The following is a 14,139-nucleotide window of genomic DNA, read 5'->3' on the forward strand; positions in this document are numbered from 1 at the left end:
GACAGAAGGAAAAAGAACATCTTTCGAACCGATTGGCCAGTGGAAATGATCGGAGCCATAGGCGAAGACGAAGGAATGCGTACTGTTCCGAAGAAACATGAATCTGTAACAGCACCCCGTCGCACCCGGCAACTTAAACCGCTAAGCTGGCGCTCGCCTTGCTGCTTTCTGCACGTGCGCAGACGCTTTTCCTGCGCACAACGCACTCCGGCGCATAGGGCACGGGTTAGCGCATCTCGGTTTGCCACGTACGACGTGACACGGTGGGCCAGAAAAAAGTGTGATCGATGACGATCCAAGTGTGTCGGTGCTAGGCGCAGTGGACATCATAGTTACGGATACCGATCATTCTCTAATTTTACCAATTTCAACCCGACGACGTAAGACATACCGATGGACGCACCGTTTAAGAAGAGACTAGAAAGAAAGCACCATCCAACCGATCGTACGGTGCAAATCATGTGAATGGGACGCCGTATCTCGTCCGGGGCGTGGAATGACTAAACGCGTTCGCCGACGGTCTGCCGGCCGGCATCCGACACTGGGGGTTAGTTTGAAGCGACTTGGGAGCAAGAAAATAAGAAGCACAAGAATGGGTCAGCGGATGACTACCGGTCGGTACGACGAGGGCGCAAGCCGAAAGAAAGCGCATGGGATTCATTCATAGGATAAGTGTAAAGCGCACCGTACACGCGACCGTAGTCGCAGTGGCGAGGGCACACGGAGAAAATCGTTTCCGCCCCCGGTTTGGAGTTGTTTGGAGCCGGCAGAGGCCCGTATATTCCCGCACGCTGTCCACGTGGCCCGTTCGCGATCCATTGTCATGATCGGAATAATATCGTACGGGAATCGGAAGCGGAAATCAGATTGTTTCAACCGATCCAAACGCTCCCGACAATGTAGCGTTTGCAATGGTAATGGTAACAACAGAAAGCGCTCGAAGCAAGAGCGGCATTCTCGAAGGAAGAAAGCGAACAAATCTCGCCACCGGCAACGGCGCAATCGAATCGCAGCAGAAGAAACGCAGCAGCTCGAACTAACGGACGCGATCAACTGTGGTAAGCGCGAGCGGGCGAATATTCGAGGGCGCCCCCCTGCGGCTACTGACGGTACCAATTCAGTGTCAGTGTTCTGTCAGGCGCAGAAAAAAACTGTTCTGTTCTCGCAGAAAAAAACAAGACGTCCGTCGGTGTCGCCTGCGACCGACGACGAAGAAGACGTTACCGTTCGCGTAGAACTAGCGAAGGTGGTGGATGGTGGTGAAGGTGGCTGTGTCCGTGCGAGTATTATGTGCGAAAATAACTCCGGCCCGGGCCCGGGCACGGGGGGCCGGAAACGTGGCCATCAGCATCACCCGCGGCTCGGAGGGACACGGCAGTCGACAGTTCCGGCCGAGGATGTGATTGCTGCTCTGCGCGGGGCCTTCGACGGTGGCAACAACTCACTGTCGTCATCGTCACTGTCATCTTCCGCATCGTCACTGATAGTGGCACCCGTTTCGGCAACGGGCAACAACAACAACCCACACGATGCGACGGATCATGCGACGATCGCCAAAAAGCATCCGGACGAAGCGGAACTGCTGGATGACTATGAAGCAGCAACAACAGCAGCAGCAGCAGCTGACATTGTAAATAGTAACATTGAGAACAACAACATCACCGCGATCGGGCGACAATGGAGCGATCCGAGCAAGGAACACACCCCGGAACCGGAGCACGATCTACTAAATAATAATCGCAGCAGTAACCGTAGCAGTGTTAGTCCAAAAAATGTGATAGTACTCAACGAGGAGCCTGAGGTGGACGCTGGCAGCGAAAGCATAGAACTGAAGCTGGACAAAATCACGAGCGGGAAGGAGTTGGTGCAGCAGATCAACAAAAAGCTTAAACGCAGTAAAAAAAGCCCCCAATCGGATGACACCCCGACCACCCCATCGGGTGGTAAGAAGAAATCCTCATCGTCCTCCACCACGTCGACGGGAAAAAAATCGTCTTCGAAGAGCAGCAGCAGCACAGCGGCCGGAACGGATGGGGGGAAGCGGAAAAAATCGAGGACATCGGCAGCAGCAGCAGCGGCGTCGGCGGCAGCGGCAGCGGCATTGGAGAAGCGGGCGTCTGGAGATGGGGCACCGAGCGACCTGGACGATGTCATCGGGCTGATGGGAGCGGAGTACGGGTCTGGCGGCGTCGGCGACAAGGAGGTGCTGGGCGACGAGAATGATCCGGATGCGGCGGAATGGGCGAAATTGCGGTGTACGAGCGAGCGAACGGAGGTGATCGCGGAGCGGGAACACAGGAGACAGAAGCGTTGCGCGGATTATCCAGGGCTTGCGTTTGGGCGGTCGATCTTCAGCTCAGACACGATGATGAAGTTCAACATTATCCGGAACGAGCTGCACAACATCATGAAAACGCAGCTAAAGCGGGTAAATATTAACCCTATCTCTAATCGGGTGGAGGGCGGTCCGCGTAGTGCAACTGTCGTAGTTTTTTTCCTACCCAGATAATGTTTTCTCCCGGTACTCGGGACCCGCCATATACCATTGAAACTATTTTCCCTCTCATACCCCCGCACCATACGCGTTGGTCAGGGTAGAGAAACATTTTCCGACCTCGTGGGAAGGTTTTTGGTTTGCGCTGGTGTAAAAAAGATTATTTTTAGATTCAAAACTGAATTTCCATGAGGTGTGTACCGTGTCCGACGGTCGTCGGAGACTGTGTGCTGATCGAATCGGAGCGCTTGCGCATTCGTTACGCCGTGCGCCAAAATTTTCCATCCACACTAACTCATCTTCGGGATGATATGGTGCATTATGGCTGGCGGTCTGGTTTGATTTTATCGCGTGAATTCTGGCAAGGATATACAGATCGCAAAGCGCCATCCTCGATTCGCATTATTTGCGTAGAATGAGATCATCCTAGCAGGCGCCCCGTTTAGAAACGGCCTTGTTACATTTCTGCAATACACCGTTGAGACGTAAATACCAAACGACGGTAACCTCGATTGACGGCACGGTAGATTTCTGTCGTCCCGTGCGGCTTTTGTGAAAACCCGACAACCTACTCATCCGAAGTACAGCGCTGCTTCGGGCACACCTTACCCAGCCGTGCACCTACAATCGTAAAAGAAACGCCAAGGTAACCAACCACACAACGCACCAGGCGGCTACAACGGTTGCGATCGCGATGATTACACTGCGCCAATGCCAATGTTCTTTCTCTATCGCACCGTCTCGGCTCTAACTCTCGGCTTACTTCTTGTTTCGCGCGGGAGGTCTGGGCGTTTGTGATGTGCCCTGTCTAACCTCCGCCTGGGCTGGGCAATTTTTGTGATTTTCTTTTTTTACCGCATTTTCCATCCCCGAAATCAGCAACAGCAACCGGCGGACTGTACGCCTAGCGAAAGATTTCTCTTCGCAGGGGGCCACCGGGGTGCCCTGCCGTCCTGCTTTTTGGACACTGTAACGCTGAGAAAAAGAAGCGTGTTTAATTTGCGTACGACCGCGAATGGTAGCCTCTTCCTGTGGGTGTGTGGGGTGAACCGAATACGTGTTTATCACAACCGTGCTTTTTGGGGCATCGCTCAAAATTTAGACCTTTATCTTACGTCTATTTGTGTTATTACAAAGAATGACGAAATTTCGTATCTCGGGAAAGCTATACCTCATGTTACCAGATGTAACCTCGGTATGGAAGTATTCGCAAAAGCAATGAAGTGTAGGCGCACTGGAAACCGGATGGTACGGCATCAATTATACTGTGGCAAGAATAATGTAATCATCTTCACAACATGGGTCGCAGTAAGCGAACATGATAAGATATGTGGCGATGGTCAGAAATGTTTCACGGTCGATGTTTGTGTTTGGAACTCTTTTGCGCGCGTCTGTTTTTCTCTTGCTACATTTTGAGGGAGGAAATCGATCATTATTGAAAAATAAACGTGCCTTATTCGTAAGGGTGTTTACCTTCAGTTTTACTTTCTCTGTAATCGCCTTTAGAGCAGGGGTCGGCAAAGTGCGGCCCGCGGGCCAAATCCGGCCCGCCAAATGATTTTATCCGGCCCGTAAGAATATTTTAGTGCTTCATACAAAAAACCCATACCAATTTTTATCGGATTTGCCAGATTTGTTTTCTTCCCAAAAATGAAGATGAACGAGGTGTTCCTGTTATATGTTTATCGATAACATTTTAAATACATACTTTATCTTTTCCCACTTTTTATGTAACTTTGCTATTTAGAAAGTTCCTCTCTCCATTACAATGGGTTTGAAAACATTAAAGCATCGTTTAAAGTATCCGGCCCGTGCCTTCGGTTTCTCTTAAATCATCTGGCCCTTTTTGGAAAACGTGTGCCGATCCCTGCTTTAGAGGATCAATTTGCGATTGAAGATCGGTTAGACTATAGAATTGTTGTTTGAAGATTTGTTTTCCTTCTATCAAATATAATTGCGCTAGTGTTGGGATAAAGGTTGGTGAAAATCATTTCCAAGAGGTTATTTCCTACATGACCTGCGATTTGATTCAATTGTACAAATGGTTGTTGCTGGTCGCGTACCGACCACCTCTCGCACGCGCTTATTTTATTGCGCCACCAGAAGTAACGAGAGCGTGTAAATATTTATACATTTCATTAAGGTAAGCCCGTTCCGTCTTTGTACACGGTCAGTGGTCAGCATTTGCGCTTCAAGCATTGGCCAGCAACTCCGGAAGAGAACGACGGCAGCGATGCGAATCGTACCCTCCTGCAACAAACCGAAAAGAAAAAGTGAAACATGTTGGTTTATGATAGCAAATTCTGAATCATTTCACCGAATAGTGGGCACAACCTTAACGGGGCCGGCGGCTGAGTAGTATTTTCGGAAGATCGGTTGGATGAGTGGGGAGAAGTACTTGATAATTGAGATATTTTACCCCTTTTCCGACATTTAATCTGACACATTCGATGAAGATATGAATCAATGTTATACAGAACGATTTATATTAATACTTCCTGAAAACAGTGTCAGCCGATCATGTACCGGCATTACTGCTGTTGTATTGAACTAAAAGTTCAAACCGAAATACATAGTTTCCGGTAATGGGGCTGTTCCTGCTACTGCATGGAAAGTTGAGTTACAGTGAGTCATACAAAAATGATCAATATGCTCCATGAGCATAACAAACGACTTATTTTTAAATATCTTCTAATTCTAGAAGATACAACAGATTTGCACATCACAATTTTCCCCTCTTCTGCAATTTTCCCCTTTTTCTCGCAACAACCGGTTGAAACCGGGTCTGTTCGAGCGAACCGGTTATGCCGTAAATACTCCTAGCGCCATCTGGTGGCCTCTCTAGCGTCATCTAAAGTCATATAATTCAATTCTAGTTCTACTACCGGACACTGTGGCGCTGTAACAAGTTTAGAAACGGATTTGTTATGAATATTTTCCTAATCCTTTTTCGCTACATGCAATTGGTCTTTTGTAAACGCTAAAATATGTGAATCGGAATTTTTGTAATTGTTTTTGTGTGTTCCATTCGTCCATCGAACGGATGAGAAATGTTCGGTTTAAAAACCACGTTTGAAGTTGACACATTTGCCCATAATGCCCGAAAGGCACGAGGGCGATTTGATCATGGAGGAAAAATTAAATTAAAAAAAAGTATAAATTAAAGGATGCATGAAAGGACCACCAGACACATCCGAGGACGTAGTGCCGATGGGGATGGAAGGGTCGATTACGTGTCCGGCTGGCGCCTTGTTTTTAATTTTTTCAAACTCGCCCGTTGGCATTGGATTTTATGATATACCATGTATCACGGGGAAGGCCTCAGGGGCCGATGTCAGCAATCAGCCCAAAAGGCAAACATAGTATGGAGCTCGTTGGCACGAATGGGAGATGTAGACGGCGACGACGACGACGACGACGATGACGGCGTGTGCATTATACCAGTGTGAGCGATTTTGTCCATTTAAGGAACTGATCTTTACATTTCCCTCAATGGCGCACTCTTTGCGTCCGGCCTCCAATCGGACAAGATTGGGGGGAGATCGCGAACAGTGGTTGCATTAAAAGCGTCGTCGTATGTGTGCATGGCCTGGGAACGAGGACTGGCACTTTGTGTGCCCCGTGTGACGATTGACTTTCGTTTTGCGGGCCATCGCCGTTGCCCATCGATGGGGCCATTTTCAAGGTGGAATCTCCCGAAGACGGCGTAGAACTCCGCCATCAAAGGATGATGGTGGGGTGGGCTGGTCGGTGGTCGGGAGGGGTGGTGCTATTCTAGCGCCGTGTGTCTGCACAACCGAACCTTCAGCCCTGCCGTGGTCAAGTAGGGCTTTTACAATGTACGCGGTGACACAATTTATGATCGTCATGTTTGGGGCTTGTAACGAGAGGCTTCGTTGTAACTTTTTTGTGTGTGCTATGGCTTATGCCTTGTTGCACTGCATTGACCGATATTTCCGTCCGTCCACACCTGTTACTGTGGAGTCCTTGCGAGGGGCCGCCATCGCCGATTTGATTCCGATTGATCCGCCTGGACGGTTCGAAAATGGTTAAAGCCAGAGAAAGTGCATTCGTTAGCGAGCGAAATACGACCGATTCCGATTGCCCGGCCAGGGAGACCTTCGCACAATGGCTCGATTCCAGTTGATTTGCCACGCGGCGGAGGTTCGGCCTTGGCGTCCGGTATTAGATTAATGACACATGCAGTCAAGCGTCACACGTGGGGCCGGATAGGAACTTGTTAGTGTCAGCTCCGGTGTGCTCCGGCTTGGGCTTCCGGGAGCCGTGATGATGGCACACATAGGATGGCACGGTTGGCGTAACACAGTTGTTTGTTGTTATTCTCTATCTTTTTTTTTTGCTAAAACATGTCTTATTTCATACCGACCGCATGGAGAGCTCACGATCACATATCACCAGCCCATTTACCTTCAACCGAACAAGTTCTGGGACAATTTTACGTCATGATCAATCGATGGATCGCGGATGGAAACGCACGGTGAATCGGTAATTCGATCGTAGCCGATACATCCGATCGAACGACCAACTTTTGTGTCCCACCCTGGAGTCAATTTCGATTGGCCACCGTGGCAACCACACTCCAGCGGGTTGGGACCAGCGTATGAGCTAACGAAACGTGACTTCTCGCTTCCTTTCGACAGTCACCCCGCCATAGCGTAAATCGATCGTCACGAGGAAAGCACCGAGTGATAGATAAAATGATTTCTCAATAACAGCACGCAATGCAAATTGAAATCTGTTCATGGAAGAATGCTTCTGCACCATCAGGGCCGAGGGCGCTCGCCCTCTAAGGACACATCTATTCCATATTTATTTGCCTGGCGTAACGGATGCTCCGATCGATCCTCTATTTCTATGCAGCAAGACGCCACCGCCTTTTAAAAAGTTCACTCACGTCTAGTTCTCTTGTTTGGAAGCAATTAAGAAAACACGAATTTCATGTTGGCAGTCGGGCGAAATCGGCCCTCGGTCACGACGGTAGTGACCAGCTCCAATTGAAACTAATGTGTTTTTGATCGTTGTTTAGGCTAATGTGTGACAAACAATGAGACCATTTGGTAAAGGTTTGTTTCCACGATCGTTCGTTCGTTCGCTTACCGTATTTGTTCTACAAACCGATGCACTTGGCGTATGCGTTTTCATGCATGTCCACAGAACCACCTGTTTCAAGCACGAACCTTTGAACCCATTAAAAAGACCCTTAAAAATGGGGGGGTGCACGCATTATAGATAGATGGGGCGTTTTTATTTTTTAACTCCCTCAAGCATCAACAACAATGCAATGGAACAATGCGGACGATCTGACCTCCACACACTAGGTGTGTGTGTGTACGTCTGGGTTGTTTGGGGCACACCGGTTATTTGGGTTGACGAGGGAACCCTCTTCCCTGTCTCGGAACCAACGTCCCTGGGGTAATGATACAATCTCAAGCTCGGAATCTCTACCGGTACCGGTAGCACCTGTAAAAAAAACCTGGGGGTGGCGTTTCCGTTCTATTCTCTAATTGTCCACCTGGGTTGGGTTTGGATCGGTTGAATTGGATGAATGTTCCTAACGTAATGAATCGATTGGATGGGCTTGCGTAGATATGCATATATGGGCTGGTCCCGGTCGAATATGTACGCTGCATACCGAACAACTCCTACCGATCGTTATTGAACCCAAAATAATCTGTCTGTTCAAAAAAGTAGCTGAACATGGCGGTGTTACAAAAGAATCACACTTCGAACGGAACTACTGCTGCTTCGGCGAGCATTGAAACATGCGTGTTTTGGTCCAGTGAATTTGGTTGTACATATTTGTTCCGTTCATGGTCAGTTCTTTTGGCTTTGTGGAGTGGGGTTTAAAAATCATTTGTTCAGCCGAGCTCAATTATCTGAAATAAATTATTATTTTATGTTACTATTTTCTTTTTATATAGAGATTTGTGTTTTGATGAATTGGAAAATTGTTGCTGAACTGTTGATCAATTGACTGCACTGTGGTGATTTTATATTTGCCAATAAATTTGCCCCAAAGTATTCCTACAGTGCCATAGTATTCCTACAGCGCATAGTTCGATCCTTCCAGGATATTCCTTCCAATAGCGCTCTCTATCGTAGAAAGCCTCGGCGAGCGAGAAGAGAGAATGAGCAGGAATGTACGACAGATGTTGTTACCTCTGTGTGCGTGACGTAACGTTGACATTTCCTATGGCGGCGGTGTGACATCCTCGGTGACTCGGCATTCCCTTTCGCAGTGGCAACAGCACACAACTGGCCATCGTCCATGTGACTCCTCCACCGTGCCGGAGCGCCGTTTCGATCGGAACATACCGCGCGCGAATGACCCGAATCCGTACAGATTTGCCATCGTTTCGAAAACCCGATCGCAAGCGGAGCAGGCTGCTGCTGTGGCTGTGGGTCAAGGCACCATAAGGTTCGCCACCGTTCGTTAGCGCACGGCATATTGTCCTTTTAAGGACCACACTTGGGGTCCGGCCGTCCGCCGGTGAATAGCACACGATTTTCCATAAAAGCGTCGTCTGTTTGCCTTGTTCCATCTTTGGCAGCCATGTGCACACAGTGTTCCAGTCCCTGCTGGTCTGCTGCTGCGCGTATGAATGAAACGGGGCATGCGAAATGGACTCCACTCTTCTACCCGTTGGAGCGGAAGAGGCGCGACTGCTGCGATGGGCTTTGCGATAGTATGCGTGGAATCGAGCGAGTTACTGCAGGGCATTTGCGAGTCTTTCCAGTGGCATTTGCGACGGTTGCCGTCAGTTCAGCAGTGGTTTTGACCGAAGTGAGTAACTTTTTTCACCGCCACGGCGCGCGCGTTCGGAGGGAAAGAATTGGACATTTCTTTTCTGCCATTTAACAAAACCCGTGGTTTGCTGTGCAAATAAAGCGCTCGAGCTTGTCTTCAACTGCACTGCACGTTGGTAGATAAAAACCGCACTTAACTGGAAAGATCGTAGCGCAGTGTGGTTGATCGAAACTTGTGGGTCCATTCTTGTTTTGGAAGAAAAGTTTCTTCGTTCCCGAGGGTTTTAGTGTTGGTGGTGGTGGTTGTGAAAACGGGAAGATAGCACCTGGATTAGTTCGAGGCGTGGTGTGTGCTTGTTTTTTCTGTATGTTCCGGGGCGATCCTTTAATGTATTCTTGTCTTTCGTGACGGGAATTTACGGCAATCCCACTGGAGAAAATGATGTAAAATCTGGATAGAGGATTTGTGCGTACCCTCGTCGGGCGCGCGCGTGTTTGTGTGTGTGCGTATATTCGGGGAGTGTGGGCTCGACGACGTGCACCTACAACACGCTGCTCCGGTGTGTGTCTCTTCCACGGGAATGCTGTGTGTGTCGCCCGGAATTGGTGAAGGAGACAGCGAAATGATCATTATTCCGTCCGCGGCATATTTCGATGATCAAAAATAATAAAAATCGAATCGTATGCAAAGTGTAGTTTTTTCTCGATACACGAGACGCATGAAATATCGATCGTAGCTGTTTGCCGTCCGGGATATTCGAAAAGGGCTCAGCGAAAATGTTGGCTTACAACAGCTCGTCAGAAGAAACGGGGTATCGAGGATGACGTACTTGCGTCGTCCTCGCAGTGTATGTGTGTGTGCGCGCGAGTGTGTGTAACGTGTTCTTTGTCAAAATGTTAATTATTAAAATTGTGTACCAACATTTTTATCCCCCATTTTTAATTAGCAGTGCAAGATTTTTTGATAGTTGATGATTTTATAATAATTGTTCGGTAAACCAAATCCATTCGTTTGGTAGCCAGAAGAAGGTAGAATTTCGAGTGTCTGTGGTAAAACGGTGTGCAGAGTGCAAGTGGTTTGAAGGAAAAAGTTTCAACCACCGAAAAAAGAAGGGCCTTAGTTTATCATAATATAAAAAAGAAGTAATCCGGAAAGCGGAGTTGCAAAATCACTGGTTCCTTGGTCGGGCGCTGCTTTTCAGTTCGTCTTCTTACGCGCGGTGTTCAGTCGCAGTTCTTATCTCAAAGGAAAGATAAGTCCGCAGGAAAACGGGAACAAGCAACCGTTCCGTTAAGGGGTAGCTACCAGCGCGACTTGGAATCGAGAGGTCAAAAGAAACGAAGGGAACAGAAAATAAAACAAATACCATGGCTGCGAATATGCAACAAGGTGGCAACCTGCTCGATGTGCTGAAGAAGAAAATGCGGCAAACGAAGGAGGAGATGGAAAAGTACAAGGATGAGTGTGAAGAGTTTCACAAAAAGCTCCAGAACGAAGTGATGAGACGCGAAGAAGTAAGTTGGTTTAGTTTACCTTGGGTTGTTTAGACGAATTCATACGATAACTTTCGGTTGGTTAGGAAGTAGATGATTCGCTCTGTTACAAGTGGTTGTCGAACGAACCATTTCACTGACGTTCTATTTATAACAAGGTGGAACCACCAGACGGAACCACCTTGTGCACATCGAAGTAGCCGGCCGTAAAATGATTGACGAAGAGCGAGAAAGATTGCGACCTGAAGGACATCTAATCAAGGTTCGGGTGGAAAGGATATCCGTATCTACGCGAAGTTATGTTTATTTATCTAACTTGAATGAAAGGTCAATGTTCATCGATTCGCGATAAAATATCGTACATCTCAACTCACGAATGCTTTGATTAATCATACATTTCGGTGAAGATTATGGCATTTAAAGTTTCTTGTACGCATGGGCTGTATTTGATCCTCGTTTTCTCCACTGGAAGTGTCAAAGTCATTTCGGAGGGAAATAAATAAGAAAAAAAAACAGCTAAACCCCGGTCGTGAGATACACGCACTTTCCTTGCATTCCAACTGGAACGTTCTCTTGCGAGAGTGTGCGTGCGTGTGTATCGTGGCAACCGCACCACCATCATCCCATGGATGATACGGCGAGGCTGTGTTGGTGCTTGTCATGTCACTACCACTACATAGAACCACACGCATAGCACTGTCGGTGGTCAACATTGGATCGGGTGCATATATTTTATATGTTCACGGTTCCTTCCGGTTCTTGAACACCTCACCCTTTTATGATTATTTCCTCTTTCCATGAAGTTCATTGTTAAATTTTCTTCGTGGTGAGGAAATCGTAAAAGGTTGAAAAGTTAAAAACCACCGTAATGTTGTTCCGAAAATTATTGCCATTATGCAACTTTTAAATGTCATGGGTCCTTTATACTAACACACGATTTATACAATTTTAATTTTAAAAATGGTCTTATGAAAAGACCCCCCCCATCGAATTGTTTTTGTGTTAATTTTCGCGAATCAATGTGGGCCACCTCAGCGCGCATCGCTTTGGGGTCAATGGCGATGTGTTAATTGTGTGTGCCGTTGGTTTTACCTCCTCAAAACACAATTTAGCTTTTTTGTTTGTGCAACTGTGCACAACAATTACAGTGACTTAACGACCAGGAAGAAAGGTGCAGGGTTGAGAGAAGAAGTTGCAGCAATCTTTGTATCTGCCATTACTTTATTGCACTGTTATATTTTTTTCCAGCGGCACTTCCTACACTCGAGCAAAAATCCAAAGAAAGGAAATGACCTCCTTTCGAGATTCATATTCCTTCCTTAGGTGCAATGGATTTCTCTCTGGCCTTCAATTGCTGCAAGCCCGGCAGATGATCCCTTCATTGTGGATCGATGAGATGTTTTCGGATGGGTGGGGGGGCTTAAATTTGCCGAAATAAAACCGGCAGCCCATCGGAAGTGGTCACACCCCGCAAGCAAAAGGTGGAAGAGCGCATCATCGCTGCCGTGGATTTCTCTTGCGCCGGTACATCCGCCAGCGCCTGAAAAACACCCTATCACCACCACCAAAGTCAGACCAACACTTGGAATTGATCAAGTTACCACACCACCTGTACCGTACGCCATGCCATAAGAAATATGCCAAGAAGTGCACACGACGGCCTCGAAGGCCGCCCCTACATACCCGGCTCCATAAACCGCTAGGCATGCGGGGTTTTTATGGCTGTGTTGTGCCACCGTCGGTTTATTGGCGAAGCTAGTATGCGTAAGCACGGCCCCCGCGATACCGGCGAATGAAGTGGAATATCGCGGGAACGCGAAAACTCACCGCACAATATAGCGGTCCAAGAGGGCACTCTCTTCTTTTCCTTCGTCGCCATTACCTACCTCTTTTTGTCTGCCTCCCATCAGTTGTGCAAACAATTGACCTTCTCCTTCGCCCTTCTGCCGGGGAAAACTTTTACATTTTCCACCGCAGAGAGAAAAAAAACTGCATTTGCAAATGTGCACTGACTTTGTGTATGGCGACGCTTTTTCTTCCTGGCATGGCATGCTTTTCCTTTGCACTGTTGTCATCGGATTGTCACGTTTATGGCACCGGATCGGATACTGACTGTCCAGTATGTAGCCATCCCTTCATCCCCTAGCGGTGGTTGGGGTCTGTAGAAAGGGGGATGGAGGGTGGACACGTAGTTCATCGCACCACGCCCTGAATCGTGACAATGTGTTCGAGATTGGAGGGTGGTGCACCCGTCTCGCTTAGTGAGGGAGGGCACCCCTTTTCAATTGTCAGTTCGGACCGGGAAGGGGGGCGATGAGCTCGTGGAATGTGTGGATCTTATGCCGGCCATCCAGTTTGTAGGAGTTCGCGTATGATTCTGTAGACGCCAATCGTCTACAGGAAGGAATGGGCTCCTCTACGCACACCGTGCGTCATCTTTTAGCTGTAGATCTTGTCCACACAACAACCACAACCGCACAGCGAAAGGCACATCTACCAAAACAAATGTGCCAACGGGGTCGCGCACCGCGGGTCCGGCCGGGTGTCTTGTTGCGCTTCCCGCGGAACGCACAGTGGTCCCGCGGAACCGTAGGGTGGTCCAAAAGACAGACCGTTTGTAAGAAAATATTACATTGCACCCTCGAAATTTAGCTGTAGCAGAGGCTTCTCATCCAATCAACAGATGTATTAAATGACAGCCTCTAACCTGTGCAAAGGGTCAAAAGCAACCGGGAAAAAGTCTTTCCTCCATTCGTGCCGCAGACGATCGTGGCTGCAAAGGAGTTTGGTTGTTTTGTTGCAAGTGTGCGTCCGGTCGAAGAAACTCGATTGATTCGAACCCGCAAGAAAAGTAGCGATTCCGGTCGCCAAATGCTGGCAAGAGAGAACCGCCGGTGATGATGGTGGAATCGGTGGAGAGAGATAATCGTCGTTGAAGCTCGCTGACCTTGAACATAATTATTTTGCTGACGCCATGAGAGGCTCGGACTGGCGCGAACGAGACAATCCCGGCCAGGGGAGAGATGTGTGTGGAGTCTGTGTATTGAATGTCGCCCCGCGATGATGTCAGCGCGAAATCATTCCTGTTGTTTCCATCTTCTTCACGGGCGCTCTGATGGGGTTGATTATGGTGATGTAGGCTTTTCACTTTAATGTTTCCTCTCCCCCCTAAGCGATGATGTTGTTGTTGTTCACTCGAGTTTTATGAAATGGTGCAAATGTGCACGTAAAGGTACTACCCCCATATGCCCACCTTGTCACATATTGTTATGCTGATTAGGTGGTTTCAATCGGGCCACCTCGCGCGCATCACATCACTTCGAAATTTGCATTGACACGGACTTATTTCGTGTGGTTATGACGGACTTATGCGGATTATCACA

At 48.2% G+C, this 14,139-nt stretch overlaps 2 protein-coding genes across 15 annotated transcripts in view; one reads left to right on the top strand and one right to left on the bottom strand.

The window, feature by feature from the left end:
* The window catches only part of LOC131260277 (tropomyosin-2), a 42,142-nt gene that overhangs the window by 6,128 nt on the left and 21,875 nt on the right, over window positions 1–14,139 (top strand). For 8 of the 14 annotated variants that reach the window (XM_058261963.1, XM_058261964.1, XM_058261965.1 and 5 more), the window contains exon 1: window positions 1,184–2,428. The exons of 2 other annotated variants lie outside the window; for them this stretch is intronic. In XM_058261963.1, coding sequence (XP_058117946.1) covers window positions 1,289–2,428 — 1,140 coding nt within the window. In that variant the 5' untranslated portion in view covers window positions 1,184–1,288. Of the gene's footprint in view, window positions 1–1,183; window positions 2,429–9,260; window positions 9,300–10,209; window positions 10,778–14,139 lie in introns of those variants that run through there. 4 more of the 14 variants (XM_058261972.1, XM_058261973.1, XM_058261970.1 and 1 more) reach the window with 3 other exon arrangements.
* LOC131260287 (uncharacterized) lies at window positions 4,599–9,183 on the bottom strand. Its single transcript, XM_058261983.1, has 2 exons — window positions 8,675–9,183; window positions 4,599–4,744 (listed from the first exon to the last, which is right to left on the bottom strand). Exons 1-2 carry the CDS (start codon window positions 9,055–9,057, stop codon window positions 4,672–4,674), a joined length of 456 nt encoding a protein of 151 aa, XP_058117966.1. The 5' UTR covers window positions 9,058–9,183; the 3' UTR covers window positions 4,599–4,671.

The sequence above is a fragment of the Anopheles coustani genome, chromosome 3 (genome assembly GCF_943734705.1).
Source record: "Anopheles coustani chromosome 3, idAnoCousDA_361_x.2, whole genome shotgun sequence".
NCBI lineage: Eukaryota > Metazoa > Arthropoda > Insecta > Diptera > Culicidae > Anopheles > Anopheles coustani.

What these genes read in the sequence shown, in the direction of transcription:
- LOC131260287 (XM_058261983.1), bottom strand. Translation starts at nt 9,057, where the DNA reads ATGGAACAAGGCAAACAGACGACGCTTTTATGGAAAATCGTGTGCTAT. An exon ending in GTTACGTCACGCACACAGAG is followed by an intron (nt 4,745 to 8,674) that starts GTAACAACATCT and finishes GGTTTGTTGCAG; the next exon opens with GAGGGTACGATTCGCATCGC.